The 20265-nt window shown below is 38.3% G+C and overlaps 1 protein-coding gene and 1 pseudogene across 4 annotated transcripts in view; both read left to right on the forward strand.

The window, feature by feature from the left end:
* LOC125250028 (NLR family CARD domain-containing protein 3-like) overlaps positions 1-4076 on the forward strand; it is a 64045-nt gene extending 59969 nt beyond the window's left edge. For 3 of the 4 annotated variants that reach the window (XM_048162324.1, XM_048162325.1, XM_048162326.1), the window contains one exon: positions 2604-4076. In XM_048162324.1, the coding sequence (XP_048018281.1) occupies positions 2604-3151 (548 nt within the window). In that variant the 3' untranslated portion in view covers positions 3152-4076. The remainder of the gene's footprint in view (positions 1-2603) is intronic. The other variant, XM_048162328.1, reaches the window with a different exon arrangement.
* Positions 4077-6325: 2249 nt separating this feature from the next.
* On the forward strand, positions 6326-20265 carry LOC125251972 (annotated as a pseudogene).

Consider the following 20265-nt stretch of genomic DNA (forward strand, 5'->3'; position numbering starts at 1 on the left):
AAGAAGAAGAAAGTAACAGAATTGCTCAGGGCAGCTACTGGTCAGATGTGTCCCCTATGCAGGACTTCAGTGCCCCCCTTGGTTGAAATCTCTTTCTGGGGTTGGGTGTGTGGTGTTGATGTTGCCCTCATAGAGGTTGGGATGGTGTCCCCTTGGTAGTTAGTGCCCTACGCAGACCACATATTCTGCATACATGGAACAGTGGTAGAGGAATTGTTGTAGTAAAAGCTTTACATGAAGCTTTTACTGAAATGAAAACATGAAATTGCTGCCATTGATCAACAAAAATCCAACATACATGGCCTTTGGTTACTGTTGAAGCTTTTTTCCACCACAGAATAAAAAAAGTATAAAAGGTAATTGTGACTTTTTATCTCACAATTCAATTTTTTTATTTTTTTATTTTGCAATTGTTAATATACATCTCACAATTCTGACTTTTTCCCCTCAGAATTGTTATATGTAAACTATAGGAATTGAGTTTAAAAAGTCAGAATTGTGAGATAAAAAGACATAATTACCTTTTTTATTTTCTATTCATGGCAGAAATAAGCTTTCATAGGTTCTACATATGTAAGTGAAAAAAACAGAGATGCACAGTCCAGCACACATTCTTCCTCCTCTCCCATACCTCTTCTTCTCCCTTGTCCTGATCCAACTTCTCCTTTCCTCCTTCATCTATTCTTCTCCCTCACCCAGATATTATTTTCTCTCTGCTCCTCTGTGTTGTTCTTCATCCACACTGAACAAATCCGATTCAAAGAGTCCTATTTTACTGTGTATGTCCATGTAATGGAAAGAAGTTCAACCCCTGACTATTCCTCCAACTGAGATTGGAATCTGCTATTTCTCAATATTTCAGTGATCTGCTAATTAAAAATGCTTATCAATTGTTTCAGTATTTGTTTGATATATTTTTTCAAATACTTTTAAGCTGCTGTTGTTGCAAAAGTATATGTTTTATCCTATATTTAAAGATTGGAACATTGGGTCTTCATTTCTGACTTGCTGTGTTTAAGCATTTGCAAATAAGATGAGAAAGATCCATAATTTTGGTATGAGGTAAGCTTATATGAAAAGAAAATTGAAGCATTTAAGAAATGTGTTAATTGACTGCATTTTGTGTGAAAACGACATGAATTGTGTTAATGGTATGGCCACAACAGACGGATGTTCTGCTAAATGTGTTTAGAGTTTTGAAAATGTGACTAAAGAATGGACAAAAGTATGTTAGCAATTGAAAAAAACTGTAATGATTTTCATGATTGCTTCTCAAATCTCTGTGAGGTCTAAATGGGATTTACAAAACTCCATTAAAGACTGGACAATAGCCACTTTATTTGGACCAACTTGCTCTTCAGAATCATTATTATTTTGATCATTATAATTATTGATGTGATTTTCTACTGGGTGGTGATGATCCCAGGATCCCTGTGGGATTTAATTGAGTTGAAAATGTTGTTAATGGTGACAAAGAACATGAGTGTGAAGTTTGTACCATTTTGGTTTACTCTGAAAAAGCTGGCCTAGTAAAATGAAGTAGGTGTAACATCTGGAGAAAGCAGGCTGAGACGCAGATCTAAATGCAGGGGTTTTTAATAAAGAAACTAACATACAGTACAAACAATAAGCAACATGGAGACTAAGGAACAAAAGCATGATGGAAACAGACCATCACATTCAACACTGTTAATGCTGTGGTTATTTCAGCAAACAGTTAATAAATTCAGCTTAACATCATGCAATAAATGCACGTCCTTGAATAAGTGATGTTTTACTGTAAGTGTGCTCTAGATCTTATTTGTGCGGCAAACCTCTCTTTACAGTTTTATAACTGGATTGATGAAATTTAAAAGATAGCTTTAAAGCCTGGATCCCATGAATTAAGGACAAAGCTTTTTCCTCTTTAAATAGTTTTAATAGTTCTAAGGAATTTTAATGGAAGTAAAATATTAATTCACTGAGAAACTCATGAAAGTGATATCAGTGTCTTGCATGAATTAGGTGTAAACTCTTTCAAATGATAATGTATTTAAAGGGTTAGTTCATCACTGTGATGACAAAACACTGATAAATAATTACAGACTCCATGAAATACAGTGATTTACCTTTTCTATCAATATTATCAAAACTTTTTCTATCAAGCACATCATTGGTTGATTGGCAACAGACCTGAGAGTTGATTACTTAACTGATGGAGCTTTAAGATTTCTGAACTACAGATGAAATTCTGTAAGATAGGATAAGAATCCTAAATCAAGTTCAGATTTGCTTCTGTAATACGAATGTGAAAAATCCTAAATTAATTTGTCAGATCTGAACTTTAGATAAAAAGATTCTGTAATGGATCCTGACGATTGCAAAGCATGCTGGGAACTAAAAATCCTCTGCCCAGTTTCAGTTCATTCAACACAAATGGATGAGCTTCAGTTTTACATATTTAAGTGGATTTTACACAATTAAATTAGGACAAAATGTTCATAAATGTGTGGTTTTAACTAATTAAGTTAATTTGACAGGCAGCAGAAATTATGTTTACAGTGTAGATTGAAAGATCAGACAGATTGATAATTCCTGATTGTGGTGCGTTTTATCTCCATCAGATTCCCATCGGATCACTCTGGATCTGAACACAGTGAATGAAAACCTCCATCTGTCTGAGAGCAACAGAGTGATTACTTACGCTGACACACTGCAGCCATATCCTGATCATCCAGACAGATTTGAAGGGTGTCAGGTGTTGTGTAGAGAGAGTGTGAGTGGACGCTGTTACTGGGAGATTGAGTGGAGTGGGAGTGATGTGCGTATATCAGTGTCATATAAGAGCATCAGCAGGAAGGGATGGGGCTATGAGTGTGTGTTTGGATGGAATGATCAGTCCTGGAGTTTGATCTGCTCTCCTGACAGATACTCATTCAGACACAATGACATAGTGACTGATCTCCCTGTAAAGTCCATCATCAGGAGAACAGGAGTGTTTGTGGATCACAGGAGAATAGGAGTGTTTGTGGATCACAGTGCAGGAACTCTGTCCTTATACAGCGTCAACAGAAACACAATGATCCTCATCCACACAGTCCAGACCACATTCACTCAACCGCTCTATCCTGGGTTTGGGGTTTGGTCTGGATCATCAGTGAAACTGTGTTGATGAATCAGACTGTGGAGATTCTACCCATAATCCTTTGACCTCATGATAAATCAGTGACAGAGAGATGTTAATTAATGTCTTTTCATTACATTAATACTGTGAAATATCATGTCAGAATAAATGTGTGATAAATCCTCATATAGACAGTCAGATCAGTGTGTGTGTGTGTGTGAGAGAGAGAGAGAGTCATGATGAGTGTGTGTGTTTGTTCTTCTCTCAGCCTCTACTATGATGTAAATCAGTTTTTATTGTAGTGTCACATCATTCTCTATTATTACTGTCAATATTACCTTCAGTTAAAGTGTCTTTCACAAACATGATTCATGAAGAACATGTTATTGTTATAATTCATGTGATTATTCAGGTGTTTCTGCTCAAATAATAAAACACGACAAATGAACTTGATCAGATTTTAATTGATGAATATTTGAAATGTCTCAGCTTCATCTGAAATATGATTAATTTCTGACATTTAATAACAATACCTTAATTACTAAAATACATGATCTGATTATTTGATATTTTGATCAATGTAACATTAATGTAACATTATAGTGTTTTCCATTGGACTGCTGTCACAGTCACCGTTCGTCTCACCTTCCCCGGACTCCATTTCCCAGCATCCCTCCTGATACACACCTGCACCCAGTCAGCTCATCATCTCATCACATGGATTCCCTGCACCTGCACATCCTCATCAGCACTTCCTTTAAAGACTCGCTCCTCCTGCTCTCCCTTGTCTGTCCTCGTCATTGTTTAGTTGGTTGTCTCTGTTCCTGCTCCTGAGTGTTTTTGTGTTCTAGTAATTGTAAATAAACCTAGGGATGTGCAGTGAGGCTTTCACAACAAACTGCACCAGTGCTTCGAAGCTTTTGAAACAGTGCTCTACTTCGCCATCTGGTGTTCAATAAAAATTCCTACACTACCTGTGCCATTCAGTTTTGTTCATTGGGATGTCATTGTAAGGTTTGTTAACCATGTATGTCATTAGAAAGATAGTGGCGTGTGTGTATGCAGCGAAATTTCATTGCATTTTGCACAAGACAATAACAATAAAGACTTTGTTCCATTATTCCTCGTCTGGGATCGTTTAAAGCTTCTCTGAAACTGACATTTGGACCTTCAACTGTTTGGAGTCCAGTGAAGTCCACTATATGGAGAAAAATGTTTTCATCAAAAACCTTCATGTCCACTGAAGAAAGAAAGACGTGAACATCTTGGATGACATGGGGGTGAGTAAATTATCAGGAAAATTTTATTTGAAAGTGAACTAATCCTTTAAAGTATTCTTATTTGAAATTATGTATTTTATTTATATTGATTGTTTTTGATATTTTCTTCAGTAAAAAAAAAAAAAATAATTTAATTAAAAAAAAAATAAAGATGAGACCGTACTCTGGCATATTGTTAATGTTATGGTACGACAATGATGACTTTTTTTTTTTTTTTTTTTTTTTTTTTCCAAGCATTTAATAGTAAAAAAATAATACAGGGAAAACATCCTTAGCTTATTAAATAAGATTTAATCACTCTAATTACTACAATTTAGAAAAGTTAAAATCCTTTTTGTTTTGTAAATTCAATAAACACTCTGTAATAAACTTTACTCAATTTCCTAAGTTAATGCAGTTGTTTTCAGAAGTTTACAGTCATTTCCATATTTTTCAGTATAAGCCTATATGTTTGTCTTTGTTTTTATGACAGCATGTAGTGAAGATGATCCGTGTTATCCAGTGTGATTTCAGAATGTTTCATCAAAGGTCACATGATCATCTGATCGTACATTTGATTGATTCTTGTTTAAATATTTCCAAACATTTCTAAATATGAAAATACACAAAAAACACCTGGATGCTGCTGTAAACTAGGATTTGGATCTTTATAATTCTGTTCACACACACACACACACACACACACACACACACACACACACACACACACACACACAGTTGCTGTAAATAAGGTCAGTTTTATTGCTGAAATCTCTCGGCCGCCACTGACAGCTGTGTCACATGATGCTGGTCAGGACGGGGCGTCGCACCCTCGTATAAAGTCATGCAATTTCTACAAAGTTTTCAAAATCACAGCATTGTTAAAAAGATGATTTGGCTCCTTGAAAAGTTCAGTCTTTCCACATGAGTTCAGTTCGGTGACGGATGTTTGTTTTTGTGCCTTAATGTTCAAGATTCCTACAACTAATATCATAATCTGGACTCAATCCTGATGCAAACAAACTGAAGTGTGTTCGGACTGGATTCTCCTGACAATCTCAGGGGATCAATAATTCAAACGAATCACAAATGAAATGAAAACACACTGAGCGAACTGTTAAAGTACAAGCAGAATATGATTGTAGCTTGAAAACAGAATCAAAGAAGACAATCTGAATGTTGATTTGTGGGTGAACTGTCCCTTCAAGCCTGTTATTGATCAGATTATAACTCACACTTCTGTCAGCATCTTAACCTGCTGTTCCGCCATAATTCAACTGTGACGTTTATTAAAGGTGAATTCAGAGCAGAAATATGCATGTGTGACTGCGCTCAAAGGATTTCCTAGTGTTTGATTCTACAATAAACAGTAAAAAGCATGTTAAAATCATTTAACTTAAAAATAAATAATGATCAAAAATGCCCTCAATCATAAAGATGATGACGACCTTCAGGTCATGATGATGAATTCAAAACAGACAAAGATCAACAAAACAAAAGAAGAATGCAAACGATGAGAATTTACTATAAAACGGTATAAAATAACTGGATAAATGAGAAGATCATACACGAGTCAGTTCTCTCAGGATGAACGCACAATAAAAGGCTTCATATTTACATCATGGACTCCAGTTTTCCCTGTGGATCGTGATCAATCTCGCTATGAATGGATCTTGGAGTAAATGACGCGTGTGAAGCAGCAGGAAAACCCTGCAGACAGCAGCACAATGAATCTGTCCACATGGATAGTAGGCTATGGAAAAGCGTTCGCTGGGCTCTCGTCTCACACATGAAGCCCACCGCGCGCGAATGCAGTCAGTGTCGGTCGCGCGGCTCGGTCCACTGAACCGCGGAGATGACACGTCCCGTCCTACATTTGGTGCGTTTGGCTTCTCACACTCCAGCTACCTACCTGGCCACGCCCTCTACTAGTCATTTCACCTCGTCATAAATGAAAGTGAAAGTAAATCTTTTTGATGTTTCGCCATTTTAAACGGCCAGAATTGATCATTAACCAGAAAGAATATGTTTAAAACTGTAATAAGCTAGTATCGTTAATAAAAGTTTAGACAGGAATTATGTGTAGCTACTCGATGATAAAGCTGTAGGATTTCTGTGAATCAGTATGTATGATATTTTTCATCCTAAATTGTCCCGTAGTAGGCTACTTGTTTCTGACTTTTCTACAAAAGTCTTAAGAGCATTTGTGTTTACATGACTAACCTTATGTATTTGAGTGATTGTGATGTATTTCTCCAGCTCAACATCATTCAGCTGAGTTATAAAGGATTACTTTAGTTTTTGTGATTGTTTGTCACTTCCTGTTCAGATCCATCATGGATGACACACAAAGAACCAGAAATGAAGATTGTTTTCCAGGATGCAGGTGCTTTGACTAACATTAATCTTTTAATGTTTTAGATGAAATGACTGTCTACAAAAAAAATAAAAAATAAAAAATAAAAAACAGAAAATGTAACATTTATTGATAAGAATATGCCTCAAGTGCTTTTCATTATTGTTTTTTTTTTAAAGATGATTGTAATCATAAAGGATGTTCTGTTTTAGCTCAGTTCATCAGAGGAGATCAGAACCAGAGTCCAGCTGTGTGTCTATGAAGAGTGACATGTCTAGGGATCAGCCAGTAAATTTTAAGAGTGGAGATTCACGGACTGGACTCAGGTATAACATTACTAAAAAAAATATATATAATTATAGTATGGCATTTTATATTATCGTGTATTAAGAGATTACATGCTTGTTGTGCTTTTTTTGTGGGTATTTTTATGTTTACTTTATAATGTAACACACACACACACACACACACACACACACTCTGTTACGGGTAGCTGGTAGAGAGATGAGGCAGATACGGATTTCCACAATAATAGATGCTCTTTAATAAAGGCAAGGAACACCAGACATACACCTTAACAAAACAGAGAACGGACCAGGAGTGAAGGGAGTGAGTGCAATATAAAGGCAGTGAAGATAATCAAGTCCAGGTGCAGGTGATGAGTGATGATGGGGAGATGACGAGGGAAGTGAGTGCAGGTGTGGAGAACAAGAGGATCATGGGAAATGTAGTCCAGGGAAACAAGGGATCTGTGACATTACCCCCCCTCCCGGTAGGCGCGTCCTCGCGCCGTGGATGGAACAACCGGGAGGGGGGTGGGCACCCTGGAGACCTCATGCAGGAGCGGACTGGAGTGGAGGTCTCCAGGGCGGGTCCAAGAGCAGCCATGGCGGGTCAGGGGCCGAGGGCAGCCATGGCGGGTCAGGGGCCGAGGGCAGCCATGGCAGGTCAAGAGCATTAAACGAAGCCTTACTGCCGTCGAGCCCAGGCGGCGCTGAAGGACCGGCGGGAGATGGCGGAAACATTGGCTCCACCGACCGAAGCGCAGGCGGGGCTCCAGAAGGCCGCAGTAGAAACCAGACGACACACAACAAAGGGAACACAGGAGGGAGTGAGGAGGCCAACTGAGACTGAGGGACGGGGCGAAGACTGAGGAGTGCAGTCCAGAGGCGAGGGCAGGCTGACGAGGGACCAAAGTGTGACCGGAGGCAGGGTGGAGACTGGTGAGACTAGTGGACAGATGGGCCATGGTGGAGACGAGGGAGGTTGGAGCCAGGGTGAAGGTAATCGACCAGAGGACCGAGGTGGAGATCTGGACGAGGGGTCTTGAGGAGGAGGTGAAGTGTAGAGACAAATGGGAGGAGGTGGGAGAGGGAGGCAGGGAGGGAACACAGTTTTAGGACTGGAGCCCAGCGGGGAAACACAAAGTTCAAAGTTCGTAGCTGGAGCGGGCTCATGGCAGACTGGAGCGGCTGGCTTGGCGGCGGCGGCTGGAGCTGAGGGCTCGGCGGCGGCGGCTGGAGCTGAGGGCTCGGTGGTGGCGGCTGGAGCTGAGGGCTCGGCGGCGGCGGCTGGAGCAGAGGGCTCGGCGGAGACTGGAGAAATAGGCTCGGCGGAGACTGGAGACATTGGCTCGGCGGAGACTGGAGACATTGGCTCGGCGGAGACTGGAGACATTGGCTCGGCGGAGACTGGAGACATTGGCTCGGCGGCTGAGATTGGAGATAATGGCTCGGTGGCCGAGACTGGAGATAATAGCTCGGCGGCTGGAGCAGAGGGCCAGTCCATCCCCTCATGTACAATTAAAATTCCCGTAGGGATGGGAGCAGGCTCGGCAGAGACTGGAGAGGGCTCAGGGGAGACTGGAGAAGGCTCAGCGGAGACTGGAGATTGCTTGGGCTTTCTTCTCTTCCTCCGCCTTCTGGACCCAGCGGAGGAGTGTGGGTCCAGCATGGAACAGGCAAGGAATTCACTGGAGGGGCATGCGGAGGAAGACGGAGGCTGACTAACTGGCCTGGCCAACCGTGTTTCTGGACGAACTGGACGAAACAAACACTCATCCTGAACCTCTTCTACAAGGAATTTGGAGTCATTTAAACACAAAATTAAATTGATAGTTTCGCTTAAGGTAAAACGATAGTCAGGTTCATCAAAATGGATAGTGTTGTCATCCAGCCCGTCCAGAAACAGGGCGATCAAATAACCGTCTCACCAGTTAGTCATAAAAGCAAGCTCAACGAACTCCTCCACATACCTCTCCAGTGAACGACCAACCTGCAGGACCCCGATGAGACAATCAGTGGCCTTCATGGGAGTGGGAGGCATGGGAGAAACTGGAGCTCGGGAGCAGAAGATTGCATCCATCTTTTTTTTTTTGTTTTAAGGGTCCGTTCTTCTGTTACGGGTAGCTGGTAGAGAGATGAGGCAGATACGGATTTCCACAATAATAGATGCTCTTTAATAAACAAAGGCAAGGAACACCAGACATACACCTTAACAAAACAGAGAACGGATCAGGAGTGAAGGGAGTGAGTGCAATATAAAGGCAGTGAAGATAATCAAGTCCAGGTGCAGGTGATGAGTGATGATGGGGAGATGACGAGGGAAGTGAGTGCAGGTGTGGAGAACAGGAGGATCATGGGAAATGTAGTCCAGGGAAACAAGGGATCTGTGACACACACACACACACACACACACACATATAATGTAGGCCTATATATGGAAGGAAATGGTTGTAGAGGTGCTCTTTAACCTGTAACTTGTAGCCTGTAAATGTTTAAGTGATAAATAAATGAGTGGTTGAATACAGTAATTTGAAATATTCACATTCATCTCTCTCTGTTTTAGCTCATTTCATCAGAAGAGATCAGAACCAGAGTCCAGCTGTGTGTCTATGAAGAGTGACATGTCTATGAATCAGCCAGTACATTTTAAGAGTGGAGAGACACTGACTGACCCCAGGTATAACATTTCTATAAAAAATATTATTATAGTATGGCATTTTATATTATCATGTATTTTCAACAAGAGATTACATGGTTGTTGTGCTTTTTGTGGGTGTTTTTATCTTTATAATGTAACACACTTTAAAGTGATTTCTTTAATAAGTAAATAATTTAGTTGATAAATACAGTAGTTTGAAGTATTAACCTCCCTCTGTTTTAGCTCAGTTCACCAGAAGAGATCAGAACCAGTGTCCAGCTTTGTGTCTATGAAGAGTGACGCGTTTAAGGGTCATCTAGTACGTTTAAAGAGTAGAGATACTCAGCCTGGTCTCAGGTAAAACTTTTCTATAACAGATATTTAAATTTGAATATATGATACAGAACTAGGCATTGTGCTTATTAAACCATGTAATAATGTGGAGTTTTTATTTTACAGTCATAAAGCCTCCAGCCTCAACACATTTAGATCAAACCTGAGGGAGAAGTTTCAGTGTCTGAATGAAGGAACAGCAATGCAGGGAAACCCAACACTCCTGAATGAGATCTACACAGAGCTCTACATCACAGAGAGTGAAAGTGGAGAGATCAATAATGAGCATGAGGTGAGACAGATTGAGACACAATGCAGGAGAGCAGCAACAGAGGACACACCAATCAAATGCAATGACATCTTTAGACCTTTACCTGGACAAGACAAACCCATCAGAACTGTGCTAACAAAGGGAGTCGCTGGCATTGGAAAAACAGTCTCTGTGCAGAAGTTCATCCTGGACTGGGCTGAAGGGAAAGAGAATCAGGATATCCAGCTCATATTTCCAATTCCTTTCAGAGAGCTCAACTTGATAAAAGACAAAACACTCAGTCTTTCAGATCTTCTTCATGTCTTTTTCCCTGAAACCAAAGAAATGGAAATATTCAGTGAATATAAATTGTTGTTCATCTTTGATGGTCTGGATGAGTGTCGTCTGTCTCTGAACTTTAAGAGCAAAGTGAAACTGTGTAATATATCTGAATCAGCCTCAGTGGACGAGCTGCTGAAGAACCTCATTGTGGGGAATCTGCTTCCCTCTGCTCTCATCTGGATCACCTCCAGACCAGCAGCAGCTGATCTCATCCCCTCTGAGTGTGTCCATTGAGTGACAGAGGTACGAGGCTTCAATGAGCCACAGAAGGAGGAATACTTCAGAAAGAGAATCAGTGATCAGAGTCTGGCCGACAGGATCATCTCACACCTGAAGTCATCTGGGAGCCTCCACATCATGTGCCACATTCCAGTGTTCTGCTGGATCTCAGCCACTGTTCTAGAGAAGATGTTAAGTGAAGCAGAGAGTGGAGAGATTCCCAAGACTCTCACTCAAATGTACACACACTTCCTGATCATTCAGACCAACATCAAACATGAGAAGGACTATGAGAAGAAAGTTAAAGATGAAGACATGATTCTCAAACTGGGGAAACTGGCTTTTCAGCAGCTTGTGAAAGGAAACCTGATCTTCTATGAGGAAGACCTGAGAGAGTGTGGCATTGATGTGACAGAAGCATCAGTGTACTCAGGATTGTGCACTCAGATCTTCAGAGAGGAGTTTGGCTTGTATCAGGGGAAAGTCTTCTGCTTTGTTCATTTGAGCATTCAAGAACATCTCGCAGCTCTATATGCACACATTTACTTTACAAACGAGAACAGAAATGTGTTTGACAAACAAAGTTTATTTTCTAAATTTTCAAACCAGAAGAAATATCATTCATTATCTGAGTTGCATCAGAGAGCTCTAAATAAGGCCTTTAAGAGTAAAAATGGACATCTGGACCTTTTCCTGCGTTTCCTTCTGGGTCTCTCATTGGAGTCCAATCAGACTCTCTTACGAGAACTACTGACACTGACAGGAAGCTGCTCCTACAACAAAGAGAAAACAGTTCAGTACATCAAACAGAAGATTAGGGAGAATCACTCTCCAGAGAGATCCATCAATCTGTTCCACTGTCTGAATAAACTGGGTGATGATTCACTGATGCAGGAGATCCAACGCTATCTGAAATCTGGAAAAATAGGAGAAACCAAACTCTCTTCTTCACAGTGGTCAGCTCTGGTTTACGTGTTGCTAACATCAGAGCAGACGATGGAAGTTTTTGATCTAAAAAAGTTTATTGGAAATCAATATACAGCAGATGAAGTACTTCAGAAGCTGCTGCCGGTGGTCAAAGAATCCAGATCAGCTCAGTAAGAAACACTGACATCACTCCACTTTCAAAACATGATCATATCATGAATTTAGCATGTGCTATTTTGTAGTTTGATGATGAAGCAAATAGAAGAGTGTTAGTGGCATTAAATGTAAAAATCTCTTGAATGCAGTTGTTGTGATAAAATATTAGTGTGATGCATTAAAAATTAGACAAGGTGATTCGTTTGTACAAATATTTTTTAAATGTTACACATTTAGATATAAACACTCATCATACAAACCTCAACAATGGTGACAACAAAATATTCAGATAAACAGATCAACTCAACATCACAAAACAAGCTCTTAAAAAGTCACAAGAAAAACGACAGCAAAAATAAAAGTCAGCTTCATAACTTATTATTGATGCAGTGCATGCTGGGAGCCATTGATGAGTTTTGTATTTTGCTGTAACCCAGCATGCACTACAGCATAAAGCTTTTAATTGATTGTTACCATTGATGAGTTTCATGTGCTGTTTGTTGATGTCTGTGAGTTTGCGTTCCTGATTATCATAATACTGCTGGATTTCATGCTGTAGTATCAAAGGGATGGTAGTGTGCAACAAAATATCAGTCATTAGACTTGAAAATGTAACAGGATGTTAAAGTAACCTTTATGTAACCCCATGATAACTGTTTTATCTGTTATTCTTTAACTAGTGGCCTACCTTATGATATGTAGTTCCATTCAGAGCACTGATAATCCAGATTTGGTAATCTGGATCATTAAATGAATCATTTGATCTTTACATAAAATAGTGGGTAAACCGCCCTGGTCCAATGCTTTATGAAGAGTTGAATTACTGAAGCATTTTGCACTTATATAATCTAAGGGAAGACATTTAATTTTGTTTTATAGCCTTAAATTCTTAAATTCAGAAATCATTGAATATATCTGGTTTTTATTGCCTCAACTACATAACTACATCACTAAAGTTAAAGATACAGTCAAAAGTTATCTGTGCTTCAGAACCCTGCCTGATAAACCCATTATATCACTGTTTGTTTTGTACTCTACACAGGCTACAGTTCTGTAATCTCACCGCTCATTCCTGTGAGAGTTTGTCTTCAGCTCTACAATCCTCAAACATGTTCCTGAGAGAGCTGGACCTGAGTAACAATGACCTGCAGGATTCAGGAGTGAAGCTTCTTTCTGATGGACTGAAGAGTCCAAAATGTCAGCTGCAGATACTGAGGTAAATGGTTTTCCATAAATCACAAAAAACTACCATTAAATTTTGCCACTAAATGTGACATCTGCTCTCAATGAATTGCCATAACAAGAGTGGTAGTGGTATTAAATGTGAAAATCTGTTAAATGCAGTTGTTGTGATAAAAATATTAGTGTGATGCATTAAAAATTAGACAAGTTGACAATTTTTTTTAAACATTACACATTTAGATATAAACAGTTGTCATACAAACCTCAACAATGGTGACAACAAAATATTCAGATAAACAGATCAAGAAGAGAAGAAGAATTCTAACAATGCCTGGCTCAGAGAATGGGATATGGCTTATTATGATTATCAAATTATGAAGGTTGCTATGTATTTTTATAAATATACATTCTGAAATTTTGCATGTTTCAGAGTGAAGCGAGGCTCTGTATTCATTTACACACAAGAAGCTCATGATCCTGTTTTCAGCATTTTATAGCAGCTCAATTCACAGTAAATACTGCAAACTCCTGCAAGTGAGTTTGGGCCACTAATAACATGGACGTAAAAAAAAAACATTTTTCCAATTTTTCCAGTTTTTGAATTTTGTCTTCTAAGCAATTGTGAAGCATTAATGTGTCTCACTATTTGTTATTAGCTCCCTGTTGTTTTCTGCTAAAAAAGAGCTTTAGTTATTTCAAATCAAAAGTTATTTAATAAAGTTTTTAAAGGTATTTAAGAAAAATGAATAAAGAATTTATTAGCAACTAGAATTCACTGAATTTGAACTATTTGTAAATAATATTTTATTGTAAATTATGCACAAATTCCTTCAAAGGACTTTGTCAATGTTTTTTGTGTAATCATATTAAGTTAAAAATTGAATGAATCACGTAAACTATATTTTCAATTGGAAAAAAGAAACAATGACATTTGAAAAAAGTAGGTTATTTAAGTTTTTTTAAATGGTTAAACATAAATAATGCCTACTGAATGGCTGAAATAGATATACATGATTGAAAAAAAATTCTATAGACCTTATTTACCAGAAAAACAAGTGTGCCACCATCTTTAAAATATTGTCTTTGAACTTCCGTTTTAGCAGTAGCCCTGTATATTTCTATGGCATCATATGGCAATATTTTAAAACAAGCAGTTCATTCATAAATACATAATATCGCCGTGGAAATACAAGCCGGAAGTCAAAAGACAACGAGCACAGTGCTGAAAAGGGACAGGGCTACATAAGGTCTATAATGCACACAAGTATATATGCAAGTATCTGTTGACTTCACTACATTAATAAAAGTAAATGAATACCTTTACTCTAGTACATTTCCACAGACACTTTTGTTAATTTTGTGACTGAATTTATAGAAAATACCTGCAAATGCAAAAGTGTGTGATAGTGACTGATCTGATTGGCAAACTAATATCATGTTTGCTGTTGCTGTGTGTGTTTGTAGGCTGTCTGGCTGTATGGTGGCAGAGGAAGGCTGTGGTTATGTGTCTTCAGCTCTGAGTTCAAACCCCTCACACCTGAGAGTGCTGGATCTGAGCTACAATCACCCAGGAGATTCAGGAGTCAAGCTGCTCTCTGAGAAACTCAACCATCCAAACTACAGACTGGACAAACTCAAGTAAGTCAAGCTAGTGGAGTTTTGTAACAAGAATAGCTTTAGTTATACTTCAGAGATATTCAGTGCTTGAATCTGATTGGTTGACCAACATTCTAAGGTGTGCTAATTATTTTCCAGTAAACACACAGCTAAAGTTGTTCTAAGCAGGTCTTGACACGTTTACAGTTCAATATAAGGTCCTTACAACCTACAACAAAACAACTAAACCCACAAAGAAAATGATCTAGCAAATAATCTAACAACAGGATAAAAAAATTACAAATTATTTCCATGATTTTACCACAAGATTATGTTTTTTTTCTGTGGAAAGCACACACTTTCTCCTAGGGCTGTAGCAGTGAAGGAATTTCCTTTGCAGGGATTTTGTGTGGCTCAACATCACAATATTTATAATAAAACACTGATTTGTTTATGAATGAAACAAGGGGTCTCATTCACTAAGCATATGTATGCATAAATTTGTGTGTGAAATCTGCGTACAAATATTTTTACAAACAAATCATGATTCATCAACATTTGCTGTAAAATTAATTCTAAATTTATGAAAAAAATGTGAAATGCAGAAATCACATTCATAAATACAAACCCGATTCCAAAAAAGTTGGGACACTGTACAAATTGTGAATAAAAACAGAATGCAATGATGTGGAAGTTTAAAATTTCAATATTTTATTCAAAATACAACATAGATGACATATCAAATGTTTAAACTGAGAAAATGTATCATTTTAAGGGAAAAATAAGTTGATTTTAAATTTCATGGCATCAACACATCTCAAAAAAGTTGGGACAAGGCCATGTTTACCAACCACTGTGTGGCATCCCCTCTTCTTTTTATAACAGTCTGCAAATGTCTGGGGACTGTGGAGACAAGTTGCTCAAGTTTAGAAATAGGAATGTTGTCCCATTCTAGTCTAATACAGGCTTCTAGTTGCTCAAATGTCTTAGGTCTTCTTTGTCACATCTTCCTATTTATGATGCGCCAAATGTTTTCTATGGGTGAAAGATCTGGACTGCAGGCTGGCCATTTCAGTCCTTCTACGCAGCCATGATGTTGTAATTGATGCAGTATGTGGTCTGGCATTGTCATGTTGGAAAATGCAAGATCTTCCCTGAAAAAGACGACATCTGGATGGGAGTATATGTTGTTCTAGAACTTGGATATACCTTTCAGCATTGATGGTGCCTTTCCAGATGTGTAAGCTGCCCATGCCACATGCACTAATGCAACCTCACACTAGGGCTGGGCAATATATTGCATGCGATTGTCACGTGCATTTCGTCAGTAAAGCCGGTTCCCTGATTACCGCGAAATTGCCATCACCTGCTTTCAAATGGAGCAGCATTTAATAGACAGAGCCGTAGTTCACTGACAAGCTACGCAATATTGTGTTCATTATCGAAGGCGATTCATCTGCGATAATGAACGCGATATTGCATAGCTACTCTCTACGGCTCACCCACACCCAGGTTCGAGGCCCGCGCAGAGTGGGGTGAGTAGAACCTGGGTGGACGGGTTACACGCAGAAAGTTTTGTTTCGGCAGCGTCCAGTAGCAGAGTTATATGTTATATGAGTTTTCTGGCTTTATTTATTCCTTAAAAGTCTGCTTTTCCCTGTGTGGTATTGCTGTGCATTAATAATTCTGCAAGTAGCAATATTTATTATTATTGTAGATGTGTTTCAGAGTGTTTCATAGCATAATTCAGTTGATTTTACCTCAGAAGTATTATTGTGTCAATATACATGCAGTAATGCTCACATATTCGATGAGTCATTAATTTATTTGTTTATTTGATTCGTTGAATATGTGAGCATTAAGGAATAAGCAGTTCTTCTTCATTATGAAAGTTTATTATTTGCATTATTTGAAAGTTTATTAAAGCTATATCAGTTTAAACTACTAATTTAGTTTTCTGAGCACACACAACTGAAGCACGCGCACAGAAAGCTGTCTGTCAGACGGCACGTCTTGAGTATTAATTAAACTAACTACTCTTTCACGTCTTATTGTGCTTAAACTGTCAAATGCACACAAGGTTATGCAAAATTCACATTAACACCGTTGGTTATGTCTGAACAGCAGGGAAAGAAATCATGTGTATATTAGATCTGTGTATTAAAGTGACAGCACCTCTTGAAAAAAATAATAAATAAGTGAACACCTTTTGCGGCTGCTTGCCATCCTCTGCGGTTGGCTTGTCAGTTATTGCTGTATTACAATATTGGGTTTATCATGACAGCCCTAATTTCTCCAGCTTTCACCCAAACAAAAGCACACATACAGTATGACACACACAGAAACATACATGAATAGAAAGTTGTTGTTGCAGTGCTGCCTTGCGACTTTCAGTAAAATAGTTTCCCAACTTATTTAGTATGACTGAAAAAGTGACTGATTTCACTGATTTCTAGCTATTCTCAAGGTGTGTCGGTCAAAACACAGTAATCCAGTCAGCTTCATCTAATGGAGGTTTATTTGTTCTTAACACAATGCTAATTTTCATCCAGGCTGAACACAACACATTGTGCATATATACACAGGAATATATATGGGTTTGTGTATGTGTGTTTTGGTCTACAATAGAAAGACAATAAAGATAGAAATTAACCCACGTCTCAAGTATTATCCAAACACATTATTTACATGAACATAATCTTTGATCAATTAATGCATCCTTGCTGTATACATTTTTTTAATACAAAAATCTTACTAATTTTTAACTATTGAACGTTAGAATATAATGAAATGTTTAATAAAACAGAACAATGACCAATTCTAACTGCATCAGAACATTAAATAGACCATAAATCATTCCTCTGGGATACATCAGTAGATCTCTGCATGATCTCTGAACTTCTGGATCTTCTCCTCTTTCCATCATCACAGTCTCCAGCATTACAGAGTCATGATTTAATAGAAGTTTCCACTTTGGATCCTGTGGCCTGAATGTTTTTTGGTCCAGCATCTAAAATGAGAAGAAAACAACAGTTAATGTGTAAATATAAAAACACAACAAAGAGTTGTCCCAAGTACAAAGTATACTCTTGTGTTTCCTACTGTTAGGACATTTCCACCTAATTCCACCTCATATATTCACTACCATTTTGATGAATTTTAACAGAAAATTCAGAAATCACCTCAGAAATCTAAAAAGCTTGTGTCTGTGTGTGAATGTGACACTGTGTGTGTTTTCTAGTGTGGATCATGGAGGAGAGATCAGGATTACAGCAGGAATACGCAAATGTAAGTCCACACACACACACACACACACTAAAACACTGTAGTTGTTTGTGTTGTATACATGTACATGTTGAGAAGATGCTGTTTTCTGCTCAGCAAAAGCAAATTCTCTTTGCAAACACTCCTAAAGGATGAGGATGTGAAGAGTCAGTGGTTAAAATTACCACAGTGATTCAGCAGCAGAATAACATTTTTATGATTGCTTCACAAATCTTCAACAACAACGTTCAATTAATCTGACTAATCACTACATAATTTCAGCCAGCTGTCAACAATCAGTAATCAACATATCTACCCAATCATCATGAGTGAAGGCATATATATATATATATATATATATATATATATATATAAACACAGTCGACTCACTCATATATATTCCTCAACAGTTTTTCAGCATCCCTCCACCACCCAGTCTCCTCACACTCACCTTACTTCCCTAACCTGAAATACGGGGGCAGTACTCTGGGTTCGGGCCAAATACCGAGCTCGGAGTCCTCTCCTCAGACAGTATGCCAAATACACATATATTACACATTATTATCTGATTATTTGTAAGTGTGAACTCATGAAACTCCATTAAAGATTGGAAATGGCCACTTTATTTGAACCAACTTGCTCCTCAGAATCATGGGTGGTAATGATCCCAGGATCCCTGTGGTATTTGAGTTGAAAATGTTAATGATGACAAAAGCTAAGAAACAAAAGCATGATGGAAACAGAGACCATCACATTCAACACTGTTAATGTTGTGGTTATTTCAGCAAACAGTTCATAAATTCAGCTTAACATCATGCAATAAATGAATGTCCTTAAATGAGCGATGTTTTACTTTAAGTGTGCTCTAGATCTTATTTGTGTGGCACACCTCTCTTTTACAGTTTTATAACTGGATTGATGACATTTGCTCATTAATTCATGCACTGCTCTGACCTAGACCAACTTCGAACACATTTTCTATCACAAATCCCTATGAAAGATGACTGAACCAATCAGAGTACGTGTGGGGCGGGGCGACACATGCAGCTCCGCCCCAATCTGCAGCCAGGTGTTCTTGTGGGAAACTGCAGAAGGCAAATAAAAAGGATAATTTAAAAAATAGCTTTAAAGCCTGGATCCCATGAATTAAGGACAAAGCTTTTTTCTCTTTAAATATGTTTTTGAACTTTTTAATACTTTTAAGGAAATTTAATGGAAGTAAAATATTAATTCACTGATAAACTCATGAAAGTGATATCAGTGTCTTGCATGAATTAGGTGTTAACTTTAAAAATGATATAGTTTTTAAAGGGTTAGTTCATCACTTTGACAGAACATAAATGAAATACAGTGATAGCCTTTGCCTTTTCTATCAACATTATCAAAACTTTTTCTATCAAGCGCATCATTGAGCAGAACTGATGGAGCTTTAAGATTTCTGAACCACAGATGAAATTCTGTAAGATATGATAAGAATCCTAAATCAAGTTAAGATTTGCTTCTGTAATACGAATGTGAAAATCCTAAAATAATTTGTCAGATCTGAACTTTAGATAAAAAATTTCTGTAATGGATCCAGACAATTGCAAAGCATGCTGGGAACTAAAAATCCTCTGCCCAGTTTCAGTTCATTCAACACAAATGAATGAACTTCAGTTTCACAAATTTAACTGGATTTTACACAATTAAATTAGGACAAAATGTTCATAATTGTGTGGTTTTAACAAATTTTAATTACGTATATTTAACAAGCAGAACAAATCATTTTTACAGTGTAGATTAAAAGATCAGACAGATTGATAATTCCTGATTGTGGTGCGTTTTATCTCCATCAGATTCCCATTGGCTCACTCTGGATCTGAAGACAGTGAATGAAAACCTCCATCTGTCTGAGAGGAACAGAGTGATTACACGCACTGGCACACTGCAGTCGTATCCTGATCATCCAGACAGATTTGATCTTCCTCAGGTGTTGTGTAGAGAGAGTGTGTGTGATCGACGCTGTTACTGGGAGATTGAGTGGAGAGGAGATGTGCGTATATCAGTGTCATATAAGAGCATCAGCAGGAAGGGAGTGGATTATGAGTGCGTGTTTGGATCTAATGATCAGTCCTGGAGTTTGTTCTGCTCTTCCTCCAGTTACTCATTCATACACAATAACATACAGACTGAACTCTGTGTAAAGCCCATCAGCAGTAGAATAGGAGTGTATGTGGATCACAGTGCAGGAACTCTGTCCTTCTACAGCGTCTCTGGAGACACAATGATCCTCATCCACACAGTCCAGACTACATTCACTCAACCGCTCTATCCTGGGTTTAGGGTTTATTATGGATCATCAGTGAAACTGTGTTGA

The sequence above is a fragment of the Megalobrama amblycephala genome, linkage group LG17, assembly GCF_018812025.1.
Source record: "Megalobrama amblycephala isolate DHTTF-2021 linkage group LG17, ASM1881202v1, whole genome shotgun sequence".
NCBI classification, from domain to species: Eukaryota; Metazoa; Chordata; class Actinopteri; order Cypriniformes; family Xenocyprididae; genus Megalobrama; species Megalobrama amblycephala.